Below are 22,683 nucleotides of genomic sequence, written 5' to 3'. Positions count from 1 at the left end.
TTTTGTATTTTTAGTAGAGACGGGGTTTCACCATGTTGACCAGGATGGTCTCGATCTCTTGACCTCATGATCCACCCGCCTCGGCCTCCCAAAATGCTGGGATTACAGGCTTGAGCCACTGCGCCCGGCTGTTCTGATTCTTAATAAAGCAATAGAAGACATTTTAGTCCATGGGAGTTTCTAAATTAATTTGGTTAAATGATTTTTAAGAGTTTGATTTATTCTCTCTCAATATTTTCTATTATCCCAAATGTAGGTACAATGTGCTCAAGGCTTCTACTGCATTATTAGCAGTGGCCTTTGAAAAAGGAATAGCTTCCCTCCAATGTGTAAGATGATCAACTATCACTAATAGGTATTTTAGTCGACCTACTGTGGCATTTCAGTGTCGTCAACTTTAACACTTTGGAATGTGTTTATCCTAAAAGTAATTTCTTTAGAGCCTGCTTGTTAGTTTTCTTGCAGATGAGACATCTATCTTTGGCTTGCCTGGCCTGAGTGTAAATTCCAGTACACCCTTAGACTCTAAGAACTGCATCTCACAGGGCCTCAGGACCCCAGTGTGTTCCTTGGTGTAGGTGAGATAAGGTTTCTCTCACAAGGGGCTTAGAGAGCATCTCCCTCTGGCCTGGGAGAATTGCTATCTCCCGTCAGCATTTTCCTGTGCCCCAATTTCAGCCATTTTCTCCTTCTCAACAGAGGAGAAAATAGGAACTATTTTAGGAGAATGAAGGGAAGGAGTTAAATGAAAAATCAGTCCAGCAGGAACTGCTGCCTTTTTGGCCACCTGAAATGCAAGGTGGTTCCCTCAACTTTCAAAAGAAGTCATGTTGATGTCCTGGGACAGGTACAAGAGCTATTTCTTCTGGTAATTGGAGGTTGTTTAAGACATGAACTACTAATGATTCATAAGCAAGTTCTTGGCCTTGATTATTCATTAGACCTCATTCAGCCCAGTTTTTTCCAAATATGTGTGCTACCCCAAAGGCATACTTAGAGTCTGTATAAATGGTTTCTATCTTATTTTCTAGGAATTTCATGGCCTTACTGAGAGTAAATAATTCACAACTCTGGGCAGAATAATTATTGGGTAACCTCCGCAACTCAATTTCTTCAAACGTTTCTCCATCTATTACTGCATATTCATTGTGTTGTCTCCCATTGATCGTTTGGGAGAATCCATGTATGAACAGGTGAATGTCTGGTCTTATAAGAGGTCTCTGCTAGATCAAGCTGAACCATTGTATAATAATAAAGTCAAGACACAAGTGTTCAGTCTGTAGCAGTGGGTTCCCTGTTAGGAAGCCTGCAGGGTTAAGCGAGCTATCTGTTGTTATGGTTAAGTCATCTTTCTCTAGCAGACTAGCTTCATACTTTAAAATTCTAGAATCAGTAAGCTGTATTTCTGCCTTTTGACTTAAAATAGCTTTAACCTGGTGGTAATGTACTTACAAATATCTTCCAAAGGTAATCTTTCTACTTCTACTAATATGGCAGTAGCTGCCACAGACTGAATACATTGGGGCCATCCGCTGGCAACTGGATCTAAGACTTTGGACAGGAAAGTAACTGGCTGTTGGCAGACTCCATGTTCCTGTGTGAGTACCCCTAGGGCTACTCCATTATCCACATTAACAAAAAGATGAAAAGGTTTCACTGCAGAGAGTAAGGCTAGGACAGGGGCAGACATTAACCATGCCTTTAATTCATTTACGGCGGCAGCTTCATCAGGAGACCATATAAGCAGGTCAGGTCCTCTTTTAGTAAGTTTTAAATATAACAGTTTACTTCTTAGGGCATAAGAGTCAACCATAATCTGCAGTATCCAATGAACTTTAAGAATTTTCTGAGTTCAAAGAATGTTCTGGCTTGGGGCAAGGGTAAGGACACAATTCCTTCAACCCATTCAGGCCCATTCTTCTTTTCCCTGCACTAATAAAATGGCCTAACTATCTGACTTCTGGTTCTACATATTAAAGTTTTTCCTTTGAGACTCGCAACCCTTCAGAGTATGGAAGATTCAAAAGTATATGGAGTACTCAGCTACTTTTTCTGTATCTTCACCAGATATAAGGATATTATCCATATACTGGATTAAACATAGGTGTGTTGAAATTTCTACTTTTCTAATTACCTTGTCTAGAGCATGAATAAAAATATTTGGCTAGTCTGCAAACCCTTGAGGTAATACTGTCCACCAGTACTGTTCCTTTTGTCCTGTATCTTGATCCTCCCATTTGAAGGCAAATAGATCTCAGCTTCTTTCAGCCAGAGGACAGGCCCAAAAGGCATCGTTTAAATCAATGACAGTAAACCACTGATCACTATAGGGAATTTTGCTTAGAATAGCATATGGATTTGGCATTGTTGAGTGAGCAGTTTGTACTATTTAATTTATAGCTCTAAGATCTTATACTAATCAATAGGATCCATCAGGCTTTCTGACAGGTAAAATAGGGGTGTTATATGGGTACATGCAAGGTTCTAGGAGTCCATCTTTAATAAGACCTTCAATCACAGGCTTTAGTCCTATCTGACTTTGTAAGGAAATTGGGTATTGCTTCCTTCTGGCTCCTCCTCCTGGAATCTTTAAATGTATTTGGATTGGGAGAATCCGTAGCTTCCCTCGATTCCCTTCTCTTGACCATACATCAGGATAAATTTTCTTCTCATCTACTGTAGTCAGCAGGTTTAAGGAGATAAAGATTTTGGCCCTATTTGTAATCCTAACCCTAATCTCAACATTAACTATCTTCTTAGTAAATTAGTACCTGCTTCAGGAATTAGTAGAAATTGATTATTAGCCACCCAATTTTTATATCTCACTTCTGTATTCTCTAGAATCTTGCCTTAAACCTCCTCCTTTTACTCCAGATATAAATAAAAATTCTTCTGAAGAACAATTTAAGCCATTTGGATAAAGGCATAAACAATGAGTCACTCCAGAATCAATAAAGAATGTTATTAATTTATGGTTTGGTCCCACCTCTAAATTTATCAATGGCTCTTGGTGGGACTCAAAGTGAAAAAGAGCCCCTGAGCCCCCCTTGCTTCTTCTCCTAAGGCAAGCAGGAGCAGGAGGACCTCCTTGGTGGTTTCTAATTGAGAGCATTCTCTCTTCAAATGGCCTGTCTTCCCGCATCTGTAACATCTATCTTGCCCACCTTTTCTTCCTATTCCAGAACCCTTTTGCCTTGGCTTATCCTTGTTTTGTCTGCATTTCCACCTTCTACAGCACTTGCTGTGGTCCTCCCATGTCCAATTCTGACCTCGCCCTCTCCCTCTCAGCAGACCTGCACCCCGGGTCATCGGTTGATTTTTCACTCCAGACATTGTCTGCCCAGTTGAATTTTGCCAAAAAAAACTTTGCCTTTTGCTTTTGTCTCTCTTCATCACTCCTCACATATATTTTTTGTGCTTCCTCTAAAAGTTCTTCAATCAACCGGTTCTTCTATGGAAAGCTACCTTTTGTAGCTTTCTTGCAGTGTCAGGCCAGTTGTTTGTGACAAAATGTAATTTTAGCATCCCTTGCCCTACAGGACTATCTGGATTTAAATCAGCATACTTTATTAATTGTAATTTCAGCCTGTCCAGGAACTGCATGGGTCCTTCATTCTTTTCTTGGTGTATGTCAAAAGGCTTTAGTTAGGTTTTGAGGTCTAGGTGCAGATTTATTTATCCCTCTGATAATCAATCTTGCAAATCTGCTGCTGGGTTATCTTGGCCAGCAGGATAATCACTTTTTTAGGTTGCCATAGCAGCTTTGTGAATCATGTTTCATTCTTCTTTAGAGAAGAAGATACCTAGGACCGACATTAACTAGGTTCAGGTATAGAGTTGCGGGCCTAATCACTGAAGAATTTGTTCTGCTACCCCTTCTGGATTATCTAGCAGAGGCTTAAGTTCTTTCTTCAGACCTTGTACTTAAGAAGCAGTTAAAGGAGCATTTGCAAAGCCAATTGTGCCCCCACTTTGTGGGACTTCCTTCAGAGGAAAGAGCTGGGAAACTGGCTCTTTGGGAGTGCAAGGAAAGGGAAGATTTTTGAATATCTTTTTTACAATGCTTTATATCTTTTGGAGTCCTCTCCCTAAAGAAAGACATTTAGAAGAACAATGGCAATGATCAGGCTCTTCAAGGTCAGATGTGGAAACTTCTGCTTCTGAATCTGTACCAGCCACCTGAGGAGGAGTGGTGAGGCCACAGAGCAGGCTGCAATGGTGTGTTGGGATTAAGAAATGGGGGAAGATGATTCAAATGATGTCACTGTTTTCTTTCTAACCGTGTGTCACTATCTGCTTCATGTTTCAAGTCCTTTAAGGTGTATAAAGAAACAGGCCCTCGCTGCCAGCGTAGGGCTTAATCTATTTCTTCAGAAGACACAGGACTCTTGTTGTTAACATACATGATTAAAAGTTGGCAGACCCAGTCTTCATCTGAGCCAAATTTTGGCCAGAAAATGGCAGGTTTTAAAATTGGTTCTTGAGTCCAGAGGAAACAGCAATATTTAATCATTATTGTTTTTTTCTTAATGTTTAGTATGTTCATTTTCTTTCCAGTGCTTTAACATTGAGCCCTAGAGGGCTATCAGGAGGGATTTGATCACTTTCACCTCTTTTATTTCTAGTTCTACTTCCTATTCCAGTCTTACTAGAAGCATTTCCCATGTTGTATACTACATAGGCCCAACTCTTCACACTAAAGATGTCTTGCCTATTCTTTGTCCCATGGGAGGCTCAATCCCCCAGATCCTTCAGAACGGGGATATCTTGTCAGTCCTGTCTCTAGAGGCTTGCTAAGGCTCAACCTCATGTACTAGACGTTTCTTGCCTAATTTATCCTCGGAGGTTTTTCTCCCTCCCCTTCCAGAGATCTCTTTAACTTTTCTTCCATACAGCCACCACCGCAAGCAGTGATGCTTGTGACCATTCACACACACTCAGCCTTCCAGAAGTTGACCACCAAGAAAATACTTTGTCGCCCTCTTGTGGCATTTCTTACCTTGGCCTGTGCACAAGGTTGCCTGGCTACCACGGTTCTGCAAGCTTTCCCTTCTCCCACATTGCTGAAGATCCAAATATATTCCTCACACCAAGTAGGTCCTGGCTCTCTTCTCCCCAGGCCACTGCAAGGAGGTGGTGGGGTGCCTCCCCACAAGAGAGAGCCAGGGACTTCCCAGAGGAAAATGGAATACCAATGAGCCCCCACCTGTTAGAAACGGGCACTTGGTGTTGCAAAAAATTAACACTGAGACTGTGGATCAGTCAGCAAGGTCAGTTGTTACTTTCTGCAGAAAAGGTGCCACTTGATAGCAGTCTTGCAGGAGAGCACACCTGAACAAAGGATACAGGAGCATTTATAACTTGATGCAACCATCCTACTTCTGTGTCTGGTTTCCTTGGCTGGAACAGGACCTCACCCTCTAAGCTTGACCTGATTGGCTAGCAACTAAAATTTTCCTAAATAGGTAAAGGCAAGAAAGGACAAAGAAAAGAGGAAATGACTTGTGGAATGCTGAAAAAGGCAAAAGTACTCCTTAATAAGGGCAAAGGAGGAAACTATAATCTAATGCTTGCCTAGGCTTTCCCAGACATGTCAGGGTGAATATTTGGGACAGCCAAGGAAACTTTGAAGAGGAACTTCTATTTTATTTTCTACAGTAGACATGGAGACATGAGAATTTCCACTTTACCCTTCCTCCTCTTGCTAAATGCGCACAAACGCAAGTAACACCTGCTGCTAATCTATTTATTCAGAGCCTTAAATCTGCAGCTCCAAATTCTGAATCTAGGTCTTGAGATTTGAAAAATAAAAGAAAAAAAAAGCCTTTTGTCTGAGGAATCTAAGTCCTTCTAGTTGTCAAACTCAGACATTAAAATGAGAGCACAGTTATGTCTTTGTTCCCCTTTTCAATAATGTATTTATTTCTTGAAAGCATTTGCTGTTGCCACCAGTAGCTATCACTTAAACTAATAATGCTACACTGGACACTATAATTTATATTCTAAACCTTAATGATGTATGTCAAATCAATAATCAATGTTATTTCTGTAAGTAAGTAAAAATTTCTGATAAATTTGTACCTGTCCAGTCTTTCTCTTTTTTGGGCTTTACATATATACTTGTAACTAGTGCCAAGGAATGTTTAGATTTCAGTCAACTTGAATGTTTGCTCCCAGGTTATAATCCTCATGCTTGGCCCAAATAAACTGTCTACTTATATTCATGTTGCCTCAGCTTATTTCTTGTAGGTAGGCATATTATTTAGAATATGCTAGAGTAGCCTCTATGAGGGGACTTCTCTTTTGATTGTACTCCACTTGCTGTCACACCCAAGAATGCAAAGCCAGGTTGATCTGACCTAGAGTCTGCACATAAGATCAGATTTCTGCCTAGGATTCACAAGACACAGAAAGTTTTTGGATTGAGAATGTACGGAAAACAAACAGGAGACATTTCTGCATTGTAGGATGTCAACACAGATGTCTTAAAGTTACCATTTGCCAATGTGGCTCTTTGAGCTTTTCAGGTCTTGTCCAGTGACCTGTTACAGTTATGTGAGGCTCCAGGTGTAAATAGAATCTGATGTCAGAACCTTTAAGTGTAAACAAACATCTTCAGAGTAAGAGATTAAGGTCACAAAGTATCCAGAGCCACAACCAAACTATACCTACATGTTAAATGTAATACTAGAGTATTCTTGTCCTTTTTTTGTTTGTTTTTAACCCAAAATTTGGCTAATCAGAATTGATGATTAAAGTTCTAAAGCTTTACTAGGGCAGTTCAATTTTTTATTTAGCCTGAGCCTCTCTCCTCCCTTGCTTATTGATGGGACATCAGCCCAGAAGCACTGGGAATCCTCTCACAATCATCTAGACGTCTATTAGAAATCTGAAAATGTACAAAACAAAATTGTGTCAGGCTGACAAGAGTAGTTAATTCTGCTTCTGTTCAGTTTAAGTGAAATAATTTATTCTGTGTTTTCCACCCCTCGTACGTGAGATTTCTTTGGTTGGTACCCAGAAGAGAGTTTCTCCAGTTCTCTGGTAGTTGAGTGCAAAACAAGGAGGAGGTCTGGAGACTCAAACAGATAAACTAATAGTTGCTATTTCATATGGCCATTAGAAAAATAGACGAAGCAGTTATGACCTTTACCATCCAGGAACTTTTAGCCTAGGCCAGCAACTAGATAATGGCTTAATTGAGCATCATATGGTGGGTACAAGGAATAGATGTGTGCAAACAAACTTGGGTTTTATTTGGGTTGGTTACTTTATATTGTGAGTTTCTATGTTATTACCTAAAGGGATATTTATGGACAGAAGGGTTATTATTATTCCATTCTTTTTACCTTGCAAGGAATACATACTTATCTTATAAAATTATCCTAGAAAACTTTAAGGGATTTGTTTAAATTGGTTATTAGTATATGTTATAAAATTGACAGGACAGTGGCTAAAAAAGATTAAAGTTACACAAACTCTGGGATTTAAGTTTCTCTTAGGTAAGTCTATAAAAACAGAACATGAAATAGCCAGTGTTATAGAGAACAGAATTCTACATAGGATCCTCTCCCTGCCCCAGTTCTTTTTAGGTTCGCCCTCTATAAAGGTCTTACTGAGGTCTGGCCCAACCCTGGAGTTTTGCCTCACATAACTGATAAGAGATGAGAGTTTTGAATCCTTTTGCCCTTCTAGAGCTGATGCTCACAATTTTTAAAAAATCAAAAAGCAGATAAATGAGATAAATAAACTGTATATTATAGTGTCTTAATTTGTTATTATTACAATTGTTTTTTGAGACAGAATTTTGCTCTTGTTGCGCAGGCTGGAGTGCAGTGGTGCATTTTCAGCTCACTGCAACATTTGCCTCCTGAGTTCAAACAATTGTCCTGCCTTAGCCTCCTGAGTAGCTGAGATTATAGGCACCTGCCATCATGCCTGGCTAATTTTTTCTATTTTTAGTAGAGAAGGGGTCTCATTATGTTGGTTAGGCTGGTCTCAAACTTCTGACCTCTGGTGATCCACCCACTTTGGCCTCCCAAAGTGCAGGGATTACAGGATTGAGCCACCACCCCTGGCCTATTTTTTTTTTTTTTAAACAATGCTAGCAGAGAAAGTCCAGTTTGCAACTTGTTTTCTATTTCTGCAGATCCAGTAGTTTTTCCACATATCACAAAAAAGTAAATATAAACACAATACTTATTCTGCTAAACTACGTAAACTCTTTTCTGTATCCCTTTTACTTGTCTATATTTAGGTTTTATTCTATACATTAAAAAACAAATCAATGACAGACAATCAGAGGAAGAAATAAAAATGCTAGACTCCTTATCTAAAATCTGGGAATTATTCAAGACAGTACCATCTCCCAGGGTATTATGATGATTAAATCACCAATGTTTAATATCCAGTACAGTGCTCTCTAACATACTCTTGAGCATATAGTACCTGCTCAATAACATTACATTCGTCCATGTGCACATGTTGGTTTCCAAATGTAAACTTATTCAAACATGGTTGCATTCTCTTTGTTCTTGTAAACTTTAAAGAACCAAAAAAGAATAAGGAAATTGGTTGTATTCATTTTTCCTAGAAGTATGTATGTTGTGACAAGGGTGCTGAGTGTAAGGGACTCTGTGCTGTGCCAGCTTTCTCTAACTAATGCTAATCATGAGCCCAGGGGAAGCAACATCAGCATTAACAGGGAACTTGAGGCCGGGTGCTGTGGCTCACGCCTGTAATCCCAGCACTTTGGGAGGCTGAGAGGGGCGTATCACCTGAGGTCAGGAGTTCAAGACCAGCCTGGTCAACACTATGAAACCCTGTCTCTACTAAAAATACAAAAAAAAAAAAAAAAAAAAAAAAAAGCCAAGTGTAGTGGCAGGTGCCTGTAATCCCAGCCACTCAGAAGGATGTGACAGGAGAATTGCTTGAACGCGGGAGGCGGAGGTTGCAGTTATCTGAGATTGCTCTATTACACTCCAGCCTGGGCCGCAGAGCAAAACTCCATTTCAAAAAAACTAATAATAAAAAAGCTGATTTAAACAAGATGGGCACTTACTTCACAAAAGCTTCTTGAGAAATTTATCAGGAGATACCTGCTACTAGGGTGTTAAAGACTATTTAAAATCGCTGTTAAAAATTACAAACTTTAGAGGTAACTTCCAACAACATATCTTTTCCATCTGAAAAATACATATAACTGATTCTGTATGATGCAAATACAGCACTGAAAAGTGTACACATTTGTGTTTATGCCCTTAATTTTATACTTTATTATTCAGAAAAGTATTATGGATTCACTAGTGTTGTGGATCTTACGCCATTCTCTTTTCTCAGGAGTAGAGAATACATTAGGAAATACTTCTGTGTAAATAAATATTTTATTAAATAATTTCAGTCACTCTTGTAAGTCAGAACTAGTTCTGTTTACTCTCTCATTTTACCTGTAGTTGAGTTATAAATTCTGCTGTCTACCTGGTAAGTGTGTGTATGTGTCTCTATGTGTGTGTGTTTGTTTTTCAGGTACTGCTGACATTTAGAGATGTGGCCATAGAATTCTCTCTGACAGAGTGGCAATTCTTGGACACTGCACAGCGGAATTTATATAGGAATGTGATGTTAGAGAACTACGAAAATCTGGTCTTTCTGGGTGAGGATAACTTCCAACACACAATTTCAAACATACCCCAATGGTTTCACTTCTCTTTTTGGTAGAATGTGTTTTGGTAATATATGCTTTGCATAAATAAGTTTCAGATCCCTGTTTTCAAGAAAATCTTGGGGATTTGTCCATGTATAAAATAATTTCTGAAGATGTTTCATCTTGACCTGAACTTTCTACATTTCTAAGCTGATCTGTATCCTTCATTCTAGATTAGCAGTAATTTCATTAATTTAGTCACATAATATATTGTTGTCCATACCTTAAAATCTAATTGCCAACACCAAGTTTTGATTCAGTATTACTGGCTAGTGAAATTAATAACCTACAAATTTAAAATCCTCTGTGAGAAATCAGTATTTCGTGATTACATTATAAAAATATTTTATTACACTCTTTACTGAACATATTACTAGGCTGGTAATTGGAGAATATGAGCAAAATTTATCTTACTTATTTGTAATAAAACAGGTATTGCTGTCTCTAAGCCAGACCTGATCACCTGTCTGGAGCAAGAAAAAGAGCTTTGGAATATGAAGAGACATGAGATGGTGGATAAACCCCCAGGTAGGTGAGAGTGAAGGTGAACCCAATGGATAACACAGATGACAGGTCTAAATATTAAAGAGAAAGCCAGTTGTTAAAATGTGAGTTGGAAAGCTATGTCCCATTGGAATAGTTTCTGGAAAGCCTGAGTTTTTTGTTTGTTTGTTTGGTTTGGTTTTGTTTTGGTTTTTTTCCTCTCATAATTTGATATCTTCTGTTTTACACTTTTAAATTTTCTAAAGATTCTACTTTCTTTTTGGTGATCTTCTTTCAAATTTCTAGTGAGAGCAACTGTCCTCTTCATGGCATATAAAAACTGCACAGTCTGACTGATTTTACATTAATTTTTGGGAACATAAAATCTGCATAATTTTTAAAAACTCTGTTAAACAATTTTTTAAGTTTTCTTTTTGTATCGTGTAAAATGTGAGTAATTTCTGTTTCATTTTTTCTGTTCATTATTCGGCACATTTCATCTTGTTTGTATTGCTATAGTCTTGAAATAGAGTTTGAAGTTGTAAAGTATGATGCCTCTCTGCTGTTTTTTAAAGATTGCTTTGACTAAAGTTTTTTGTAGTTACATGTAAATTATAAAATTGTGTTTTCCATTACTTAAAAAAATTGTCACTGAAATTTTGATGGAGAGTTTATTGGATCTGTAGATCACTTTGGATAACATGACACTTTAGCAGTATTTATTTTTTAAATGCATAGACATAAAATATTTTAAAATTCATTTCTTTTCTAATTTTTTTAGTGATATATCACTGTAAAGATTTTTTACCTCCACTGTTAGATTTGTTCTCAGAAATTTATCATTGTAATGCTATCGTAAATAAGATTGTTTTCTTCCTCTATTTTATCAGAGAGCTTAAGTGTGTGAAACCCTATCTTGTATGTACATTTTATATTTTCCTAATTTACTGATTATATTTATTAGTTTAGACAGGTTTTTTTTTTTTTTTGGACAGAGTTTTGCTCTTGTTTCCCAGGCTGGAGTACAATGGTGCGATCTCAGCTTACCTCAGCCTCCGCCCCACAGATTCAAGCAATTCTCCTGCCTCAGCTTCCCAAGTAGCTGGGATTAATTTTGTGTTTTTAGTAGAGACGGGGTTTCTCCGTGTTGGTTAGGCTGTTCTGTAACTCCCAACCTCAGGTGATCCACCCACCCCAGCCTCCCAAAGTGCTGAGATTACAGGTGTGAGCCACCACACCCAGCTTTAGATAGGTTATAATGTACTGCTTATGGTTTTATATATATATAATATCATATGATTTACAACCAGCAAGTTTTTACTTGTTTTCAATTTCAATGGCTTTTTTATTTATCGACTAATTCTTCTGCCACATACTTTCAATGACATGTTAAAATAGAAGCACTGACAATGGGCAAAATTTACTTTTGCATTGGTGCCTGTGAATTTGAAGGAGAAAACACCTCTTCAAGTTTTTAGAAACTGCTTTCAGGAGATAAAGATTTTATTTTGTTGGGCCCCCAGAGTGATGGGATGCCCTCTGGGTTTGTAGTAAAGAATGATTGCAGTTTGGTCACAAGGCTACTGGGTCAGCACTAGGGTCTACCTTTAGTTGGCTTGGTACAAGGGGATTTGGTAGTTACAGTTGCATTTTATATTTTGGATAGATTGAATCTTTGTTGGTTGCTCTATAGGGAAGACACTAGCATAGGTTTCTGCAGTCAAGTCTGCATATGGTGGGCCTTATATCAAAATGTGGTTGAGGACAGCTTTCACTGAGTACCAGAAAGAATTTTTCCAGGTCACTGTGTGGGTTCCTAGGTAGGCAGAACTGGCCATGAACTGTGGCTGAGAGAGCTGAAACTGAATCATTGAACTGCTTCAGGGACCACAATAAAGGCCAAGGTCTGCAGGCCTGCCTGCATGGCTATAAATGAATGTCTTCCTCCAGGCCCATGGAAGGACAGGACCTCTCTCAGATTGTGGCTGGAGGGAGTTTGAGATGATTACACAGTAACTTCAGAATTCTCTGTTGTGACAAATTAGGTAGCCAGTTTCCTAGTTGTAGCTAAGAACAGGGATCCTGTAGTTTGCTACCTAAATGAGGGCCTGCCTTCTGAAAAGAAGACTTTTCAATCTTGGGCCTTATCAGATCTTCAAAATTTCCTCTTTAGATCTCAAAGCTCTGTTAAAGGCACTTATTTTTGAGATGAAGTCTTGCTGTATAATTCAGGTTGGTCTTGAAATCTGATGAGAAGCAATTCTGTAACCTGAATGTGCCATTTGGCTGTCATTACAGGTTTGAGCCATGAGGCCTGGCTCTCTCATAAAGGTATTTTTGTCAGAGATGGCTGACCAATTTGTCTTGCTGTGCAGGGAGTAAGAAAATGGGGCACATTTCATTGTTCCATCTTAATGATTTCACTCCCTTTATACATTTTTATTCTTTTATTTTCTTTTACAAATTTGTCTGTAATCATAGATTCAGAGATTTAGAATACTATTCTAGAATTTACAAGTTATGTCTGAAGTAAATTAGATAATTAGTAGACACTCCATATTTACTAAAATAGTTACTTATAAATTTAAGTTTGCTGTAGGCAAAAAGGAATTATAGGATTTGAACACACTTTTTTAGCCTATATCTAAATATCAACATACTTTATTCCCAAATATTTGTTTTATATATCAGAGGCTCTAACAATATTCTGTTATATATGTTGCACATATATATATATATGTATACACACACACACACACACACATATATATTTATTTAGCAATGTAAAGCTATTCTTTGCTTCTAAAGTTGGATTACAGCAGTTTCATTTTGTGTAAGAAGAGCATATATTTAAAACATAAAAAATATTTCTAATTTTTTTTTTTTTAAGACAGTCTTGCTCTGTCACCAGGCTGGAGTGCAGTGGCGTGATCTTGGCTCACTGCAACCTCTGCCTCCAGCTTCAAGTGATTCTCCTGCCTCAGCCTCCTGAGTAGCTGGGACTACAGGTGCGCACCACTTTGCCCGGCTAATTTTTGTAGTTTTAGTAGAGACAGGGTTTCACCATGTTGGCCAGAATGGTCTCGATCTCCTGACTTCATGATTTGCCCGCCTCAGCCTCCCAAAGTGCTGGGATTACAGGTGTAAACCACCGTGCCCAGCCAATATTTCTAGTTTTTAAAAAATGTTTATTTGAAGTTTTTAATTATAATATTTTATGATTATTCTGCATTTTCTCTGAAATTTTATAGTCATATAGTGTATGTCAATGATTTAATATACCTACCTTCCATGAGTACACAGTTAGTCAAATATTGTAGTTATCTAGACAAATTCTTTCTTAATAGTATATCGGCCAGGCGCGGTGGCTCAAGCCTGTAATCCCAGCACTTTGGGAGGCCGAGGCGGGTGGATCACGAGGTCAAGAGATCGAGACCATCCTGGTCAACATGGTGAAACCCCGTCTCTACTAAAAATACAAAAAATTAGCTGGGCATGGTGGTGCGTGCCTGTAATCCCGGCTACTCAGGAGGCTGAGGCAGGAGAATTGCCTGAACCCGGGAGGCGGAGGTTGCGGTGAGCCGAGATCGCGCCATTGCACTCCAGCCTGGGTAACATGAGTGAAACTCCGTCTCAAAAAAAAAAAAAAGAAAAAATAGTATATCAATATTGCAAACCAGAATTTATGAAATAAACATTTATTATTGTTTTTCAGTCTATATTGGTTTTATAATGTAGATTTCTTAACATCAGTTCATCGTGATTTTAGACTTATGTACTATAATACTAGATAATTTGCAATTCTATTTGTACACTTTAAGCCGATGTGGAGTTTAACTATAAATCAGCAATATGCCTATCATAGTCGGATTATATACGTGTGCATTTATTTAAATACAAACCTAATTTAATTTATGGCTTATCTCATATATATTCTTTCTTAGCTGAATGGTTGTTTTATCTTGTCTAAGTAGTCAGGGAAATAGTCTTATTTTCACCATGTGTTTAATGATGAATATATATTTCTTTGATGTGAAAGAAACACTTTTGTGATTTAAAGGTAACTTTTGAAAAAATATCACTCTGTATGTTTTCAGTTTTTCTTTGAAAAACATTTTTTGTAAAAACACATAAAATTTACCATCTTAAATATATTAAAGTGTATATTTCAGGGCCAGGCAGGCATGGTGGTAGCTAATATCTGTCATCCCAGGATTTTTGGCGGCAAAGACAGAAGAATAACTTGAGCCCAAAAGGTTGAGACCATCCTGGGAAACGTATGGAGATTCTTTCTGTACAAAAAAAAGTATAGAAATAGCCAGGCATGGCGGTGTGCACCTGTAGTCTCAGCTCTTTAAGGAGAATGATGATGGAGGATTATGTGAGGCTGGGAGTTTGAGGCTACGGTGAGCCATAATTATGCCACTCCCCTCAAGCTTGGGTGACAGAGTGAGACCCTGTCTTAAAAAAAAAAAAGAAAAAGCTGTACATTTCAAGATTGTTTAGTATATTCACATTGTTATATAAAAGAGTTCTATAATTTCTTATTTTTTGAAAGTTAACACTCAATACACGTTAAGTAACAACTGCCCATTTTGCCCTCTCCCCAGCCCTTGATAAACACCCTTCCATGTTTTGTTTCTATACATGTGACTAATTAAGATATATAAGTGAATCATATAGTATCCATAATTTTGTTACTTGCTTATTTCATGTGACATATTATCATAATTTATTTTAAAATACAAGATTTACTTAAAGCTGAATATTACTCCATTGTGCGTGTACATGTGTGTGTATAGATATACACACACATATATAGTGTATATATATATATAACAGAATACTTTATGTTTATATATATAAACATAATGTTATATATATGTATGTATATAAAACATGTTTTTTAATGTGTTTATAAGTTAAGGAACACCTAAGTTATTTTGGCCTTTTAGCTTTTGTGAATACTGATACAATAAACATGAATGTTCAAATGTGTCTTTCAGGTCCTATGTTGCATATTTTAGATATAGATTCATAAATGAGATTGCTATATTTGATTATACTTTTATTTTTAATTATTTGAGAAACACTTATACATTTTTTTTTTTTTTTGAGACGGAGTTTCGCTCTTGTTACCCAGGCTGGAGTGCAATGGCGCGATCTCGGCTCACCGCAACCTCCGCCTCCTGGGTTCAGGCAATTCTCCTGCCTCAGCCTCCTGAGTAGCTAGGATTACAGGCACGCGCCACCATGCCCAGCTAATTTTTTGTATTTTTAGTAGAGATGGGGTTTCACCATGTTGACCAGGATGGTCTTGATCTCTTGACCTCGTGATCCACCCGCCTCGGCCTCCCAAAGTGCTGGGATTACAGGCTTGAGCCACCGCGCCCGGCCGACACTTATGCATTTTTAAATAATGGCTACATTCTTCATTTCTACCAACATTCTACATGACTTTTTATTGCGTCATAAACAAATTTGGTATTTCTAAAAAATTGATAGTTGCCATTCTATTAAGTGTAAGATTATTTTGTTTTTCAATGTAATTGTTATTCATTTCTTTACAAATAGTAATTCTGCATGTCTTTTCAAAGGTTTTTTCCATTTATATATCTTGATAAAAATTTAGTTCAATTGTTTATTTCTAAATCAAGTTATTGAACTTCATTGATCGGTTTTAAGCGTTGCTTATATATTTTTCATATTAACTCCTATCATACGTGATTTGCAAATATTTTCACCCATTTTTTAAAAGGCATTGTCAATTAAATTTTTCTTTGACATGCAGAAATTTTGAAGAATGGTGTAGTTATTTTTTTCCATTTTTTTCTTTGTTGCTCATTCATTTAATGTTGTACTTAAGAAAATGGTGTGTCAAGACCAATGTCTTGTCTTCCCCCTTTATTTTTTTCTGAGAGATTTGTTAGGTTTTTTTTTATATCTAAGTACTTTATTTAAAATGCTTTTCATATCTGTTTCAAGGAAATGATCTCATTTTATCAGTATTGATACCTGGTTTTCAACATGATTTTTTTGAAGAGATTATCTTCTCTCTATTGTGTGCTTATGGCAACTTCAGGGAAAATCATTTGATTGTATACAGAAGGGTTTATTCCTGGGCTTTCTATAATGTTCTTTCATCTGTTTATCTGTGTGTCAGCACCACATTGCATTATTTAGCTTTTAATATGTTTTGAAATCAGAAGGAATAATGCCTCCTTGTTCTTTTAATGGGTGTTTGGCTATAGTTTATAATTAAATTTAAAAATTTTAATGTTTGTACAAAATTGTGCTATTGGGATTTTTATAGAGATTGTAATAAATATGTTCACCACTGTAGGTTTTATTGACATCTTTGAATGATTAAATTTTTTTACCTTTACAGCAAGAATATGTTAAAAAGTATGTTTTATGTTCATATATATTTGGATTTGCAAGTTTTAATTTTAAAACTTAATTTCTGTGTTATTTGGTTTTGGTCAGAAAACATGTATAATTTTGGCCTTCTTAAATTTATGTCTTGTTGTTTGAGACAGGATCTTACTCTGTCACCCAGGCAGTAGTGCAGTGGAATAATTTTGGCTCACTGTAGCCATAACCTCCCAGGCACAAGTGATCCTTTCACCTCAATCTCCCTAGTAGCTGACACTACAGAAGTTCTTTACCATGCCTCGCTAATTTTTTGATTATTTGTAAGGACAGGGTTTCACTGTGTTGCCCAGGCTGGTCTCAAATTTTTGGCCTCAAGTGATTCTCCCATCTTGATCTTCCAAAATGTTGAGATTATAAGCATGAGCCACTGCACCCAGCTGGTATTCTCAAATTTAATAAGATTTGGTATGTGTCCTAACAGACTATACCAGGTGCAAATAAGCATATGGTGTATTATCTTGTTTTTGATTTAAAAAGTTTCTACATGTCTGTTAAGCTGAATTGATCTACAGTATTGTTTGGATTTCAATGTTCTCCAAACCTTATGCTGTAATGTAATCCTGAGTGTTTAATGTGGGACCTGGTGGGAGGTGTTTGTGTCATGGGGGCAAATTTCTCATTAATGGGTTGGCACTACGTTTTTATTAATCAAAGTGCTTACACTCTGTTAATTCAAAGGTTGGTTCATTAAAAGAACCTAGCTTCTTTACCTCACACTTGCTCGTTCTCTTACCATCTAATATGTCCTGTTACTCTTTGCCTTTCACCATAATTGTAAGCTTCCGGAGATTCTCACCAGAAGCAGATGCTGGTACACACGTTTTCTACAATCTGCCAAACAAACCAAAAAACAAACAAAAAAAAACCCCTCTTTGTTTTATGAATTAAACACTCTCACATATTTCTCTCTGTAAAACAATTGAAGTTGGAAATTTACTTTGAATGGCATTATGTTATATTGGGGAGCAGATAAAGCTGTCTTAGGTAAATATAACAGACTTTTTTTTCTCTTCTATGAGGCTCCTTATATTGTGCTCACCTGGGGCACCGCACACAAATTTATAAGTTTTACACAAAAGTATTTTGGTCAGTATGTGCTTGTTAAGTTTATATGTCTAGGAAGAAATTATGGTCTGTGATATTTTACTATGCCATCTTGCTTATGTAGTTTGTGAAATTTTATAGATTAGACTTGGGAAGTATATTCATTCGAGTCTAGCAATTAATGTGTTATTTTTGTTTCTTTCAGTAATGTGTTCTCATATGATCCAAGACCTTTTGCCAGAGAAGAACATAGAAGATTCTTTCCATAAAGTTACACTGAGAAGAGATGAAAAATATGAACATACAAATTTTCTGTTAAAAGAAGGCTGTAAAAGTGTGGATGAGTGTAAGGTGCAAAAAGAAGATTATAATGAACTTAACCAATATTTTCCAACTATCCAGAGCAAAATATTTAAATGTGATAAATGTATGAAAGTCTTTTATAAATTTTCACATTTAAATACACATAAGTTAAGACATACTGATAAGAAACCTTTCAAATGCAAAGAATGTGGCAAATTATTGTGTATGCTTTTACACCTAACTCAACATAAAAGAATTTATACTACAGTGAATTTTTACAAATGTGAAGAATGTGGCAAAGCTTTTAACTATCGCTCAGCCCTTACTACACATAAGATAATTCATACTGGAGAGAAACCTTATAAATGTGAAGAATGTGGCAAAGCATTTAATCGGTTTGCAAACCTTACTAGACATAAGAGAATTCATTTTGGAGAGAAAGTCTACAAATACGAAGAATGTGGTGATGCTTTTAATCAATCCGCAAACCTTACTACATATAAGATAATTTATACTGGTGAGAAACCCTACAAATGTGAAGAATGTGGCAAAGCTTTTAACTATCGCTCAACCCTTACTACGCATAAGAGAATTCATACTGGAGAGAAACCCTACAAATGTGAAGAATGTGGCAAAGCTTACACAGAACCTGCAACCCTTAATAGACATAAGAAAATTCACACTGGAGTAAAACCATACAAATGTGAAGACTGTGGCAAAGCTTTTACATACTCTGCAACCCTTACTAGACATAAGATAATTCATACTGGAGAAAAACCATACAAATGTGAAGAATGTGGCAAAGCTTTTAACAAATCCTCAATGCTTACTGCACATAATAGAATTCATACTGGAGAGAAACCCTACAAATGTAAGGAATGTGACAAAGCTTTTAACCAATCCTCAAAACTTGGTAAACATAAGAAAATTCATAATGGAGAGAAAACCTACAAACATAAAGAATGTGGCAAAGCTTTTAATCAGTCCTCGAAGCATACTACACATAAGATAATTTATACTGGTGAGAAACCATACAAATGTGAAGAATGTGGCAAAGCTTTTAACTATCGCTCAAACCTTACTACACATAAGAGAATTCATACTGGAGAGAAACCTTACAAATGTGAAGAATGTGGCAAAGCTTTTAACCGGTTTGCAAACCTTACTAGACATAAGAAAATTCATACCGGAGAGAAACCCTGCAAATATAAAGAATATGGCAAAGCTTTTAATCAATCCTCAAACCTTACTACACATGAGATAATTTATACTGGTGAGAAACCCTACAAATGTGGAGAATGTGGCAAGGCTTTTAATTATCGCTCAACCCTTACTACACATAAGAGAATTCATACTGGTGAGAAACCCTACAAATGCGAAGAATGTGGCAAAGCTTTTAACCAGTTTGCACACCTTACTAGGCATAAAAGAATTCATACCGGAGAGAAACCCTACAAATGCGAAGAATGTGGCAAAGCTTATACAGAACCTGCAATCCTTACTAGACATAAGAAAATTCACAGTGGAGAAAAACCATACAAATGTGAAGACTGTGGCAAAGCTTTTACATACTCTGCAACCCTTACGAGACATAAGATAATTCATACTGGAGAAAAACCATACAAATGTGAAGAATGTGGCAAAGCTTTTAACAAATCCTCAATGCTTACTGTACATAAGAGAATTCATACTGGAGAGAAACCCTACATATGTAAAGAATGACAAATCTTTTAACCAGTCCTCAAAACTTGGTAAACATAAGAAAATTCATACTGGAGAGAAACCTTAGAAATATGAAGAATGTGGCAAAGCTTGTGCACACTCTGCAACCCTTACTAGACGTGAGATAATTCATACTGTAGAGAAACCATACACAGGTGAGGACTGTGACAAAGCTTTTAACAAATCCTCGATGTTTACTGCACATAAAAGAATTCATACTAGAGAGGAACTGTACAGATGTGAAGAATGTGGCAAGCTTTTAACTATCGCTCACACCCTACTACACATAACAGAATTCATACTGGAGAGAAACCATACAAATGTGAATAATGTGGCAAAACTTTTAACTGATTTTCAACCCTTACTAAACACAAGAGAATACATACTGGAGAGAAATTGTATAAATGTGTAGAATGTGGCCAAGATTTCAACTGATCCTCAGCACTTACTGAACATAAGAGAATTCATATTGGGGAGCAACCTTACAGACGTGAAGAATGTAACAATGCTTTTAATCAATCTGCAAACATTAACCCTAAGAAAACTTATACCAGTGAGAAACTTTACAAAACCAAAATGTGTGATAACAATTTTGACAACACCTCAACCTTTTCTAAATATAAAAGTAATCGTACTGGTGACAGATCATAGAAATGTGAAGAATGTGACAAAACCTTCAAAACGTCTGACTTATTTTTAAGTAAGATAATTTTTACTGGAGAAAACACAAGTGTAAATATTGTGAAACTTCTAATTAATGTTCACAACTTACTGCACAGGAATGCACTTAAGAAAAATTGTACAAATAAAAATAATGTGAAATAACCATTAATATCTGATCATATCCTACTCAACATTAGAGAGTTGGTAAACAAAGCATATAAATGGAATTACTGTAATATATATATTACAGTATATATTATATATAATAAATGAAATTACCATAATATATATATACTACAGTAATTCCATTTATTATATATATGCCTTTAAAGAAGAGGCCTGGTGTGGTGGCTCATGCCTGTAATCCCAGCACTTTGGGAGGCCGAGGTGGGTGGATCAAGGGGTCAGTAGTTCAAGACCAGCCTGGCCAACATGGCCATAGAAACACCATCTCTACTAAAAATACAAAAATTAGCCAGGCATGGTGGTACACACCTGTAATCTTAGCTACTCGGGAGGCAGGGGCAGGAGAATTACTTGAACCTGTTGTGGTGAGCTGGGATCACACCACTGCACTCCAGCCTGGGTGACAGAGCAAGACTCCATCTCAGAAAAAAAAAATAAAGAGTATTCATTTTGAAGACAAAGACTACAAATATAAAGAGGGTTGTAGTAGCTTTACTTGTATCACAGATTTGATTGTACACATTTTGTACTAGAGAAAAACGAAGCAGTTTCTCAAACTTTGCTCCACATCAGGAAATTTATATTGGGGAAAAAAAAATCTTGCAAAAGTTATAAATTTGGAGAAAAATTGTTTCAATAACTATTGCTTAGAAAACTCCAGAGGTTTCATACTAAAGTATATTTTTGCAGATGTAGTAAATATGAAAGAATGTTTAATCCAAAATGAAGTCTATGTAAATATCAGAAAATTCACAGTAGAAATACCTAAGGCACCGAAGCTATAGATGTTACGGTAAATCAGAGTGCTGAGTATAGAAAACAATCAGAACTAAAGTTGGTAAATAAATTATTTGTATGTCACTTTAAAAGAAGTAGAGTTTTTTAAGTGTTATAATTACATTCAGAGTATACTTTTGTCCTTAAAATCACCGATATTTTAAAACATGAATAATGATGCAATTCTCTGAAATTACTTCAGGCTCTTTTTTTCATTCCTACTGTATTCACCTGTGAAAGCATGTTACTAAGTGTTACTGCATCAAAAATACAAGTTTTTTTTTTAATTAGTAGGGATTATTTATGACCTTTTCTATGGAAGGGAAAGGGAATTAAAATGTAAGACACATGATGAAATTCTAAGTGGAGAGACTCTTTTTGGTTAACACATAGTATTAAGTAATGCATGAGTTAGGTGTTCAGAGTAATATTCTACATTATAGTGATAACATTTTAAATTTTAGTTAAAATTTAATAATACATTATTTTAATAATGGTACTGTTATGTATTAGAATATAGTACATTATTACATTTTTAGATTGTGTGAACTGAATTTTTTAATTAAAGTTTAAAAAAAGTTAAAACCATTGTGCATTCAATAAAGTGTTATTATACCATTAACTTTAACCTAGTCAACCTTACTCAAAGATGTAGGTAAAAGATGGTAATAATATACTATTTGGTAACACAATGAACTAACATTTCTAGTAATCTCTTTTGCAGTGACTTTAAACAGAGCAGTTAAAGAATATTGTTCCTATAGGTTAAATATTTATTCCTTTTCTCTTATTTTAGTTTTCTTAATTTTTGTGGGTCCATAGTATGTGTATGTATTTATGCTATATATATAGCCTGTTTGAATACAGAAATAAAAAAGATAATAATCACATCAGGATAAATTAAGTATTCATCATTTCCAGCATTTATCCTTTGTATTAGGAATGAATTCTACACTTTTTGATATTTTAAAATGTACAATTAAATTGTTATTCATTACAGCGTCATCTTTTTGGTCACAATAAAAATTATGTACAATTATAAAAATTTGTACACTTCGGAGTCCAGAATAAACTTAAAAATTGTTAATTTTTTTTGAAAATATGGTATCTGCCGGGCGCGGTGGCTCAAGCCTGTAATCCCAGCACTTTGGGAGGCCGAGGCGGGTGGATCACGAGGTCAAGAGATCGAGACCATCCTGGTCAACATGGTGAAACCCCGTCTCTACTGAAAATACAAAAAATTAGCTGGGCATGGTGGCGCGTGCCTGTAATCCCAGCTACTCAGGAGGCTGAGGCAGGAGAATTGCCTGAACCCAGGAGACGGAGGTTGCGGTGAGCCGAGATCGCGCCATTGCACTCCAGCCTGG

At 36.4% G+C, this 22,683-nt stretch overlaps 2 protein-coding genes across 6 annotated transcripts in view; both read left to right on the top strand.

The window, feature by feature from the left end:
- Positions 1-20,522, top strand: part of LOC116544653 (zinc finger protein 85-like) — a 74,872-nt gene extending 54,350 nt beyond the window's left edge. For 2 of the 5 annotated variants that reach the window (XM_032271191.1, XM_032271190.1), the window contains exons 3-5: positions 9,526-9,652; positions 10,136-10,231; positions 17,871-20,522. In XM_032271191.1, the coding sequence (XP_032127082.1) occupies positions 9,619-9,652; positions 10,136-10,231; positions 17,871-19,690 (1,950 nt within the window). In that variant the 5' untranslated portion in view covers positions 9,526-9,618 and the 3' untranslated portion in view covers positions 19,691-20,522. Of the gene's footprint in view, positions 1-8,988; positions 9,653-10,135; positions 10,232-17,870 lie in introns of those variants that run through there. The other 3 variants (XM_032271193.1, XM_032271189.1, XM_032271192.1) reach the window with 3 other exon arrangements.
- Positions 1-22,683, top strand: part of LOC116544652 (zinc finger protein 726-like) — a 432,536-nt gene that overhangs the window by 21,719 nt on the left and 388,134 nt on the right. The window lies entirely within an intron of this gene.

Source organism: Sapajus apella, unplaced genomic scaffold, assembly GCF_009761245.1.
Source record: "Sapajus apella isolate SASKATOON/1434 unplaced genomic scaffold, GSC_monkey_1.0 scaffold226, whole genome shotgun sequence".
In the NCBI taxonomy this organism is placed as follows: Eukaryota; Metazoa; Chordata; class Mammalia; order Primates; family Cebidae; genus Sapajus; species Sapajus apella.
Note: the sequence above shows the minus strand (reverse complement) of the source record. Positions and strands in the feature narration are given on the sequence as shown.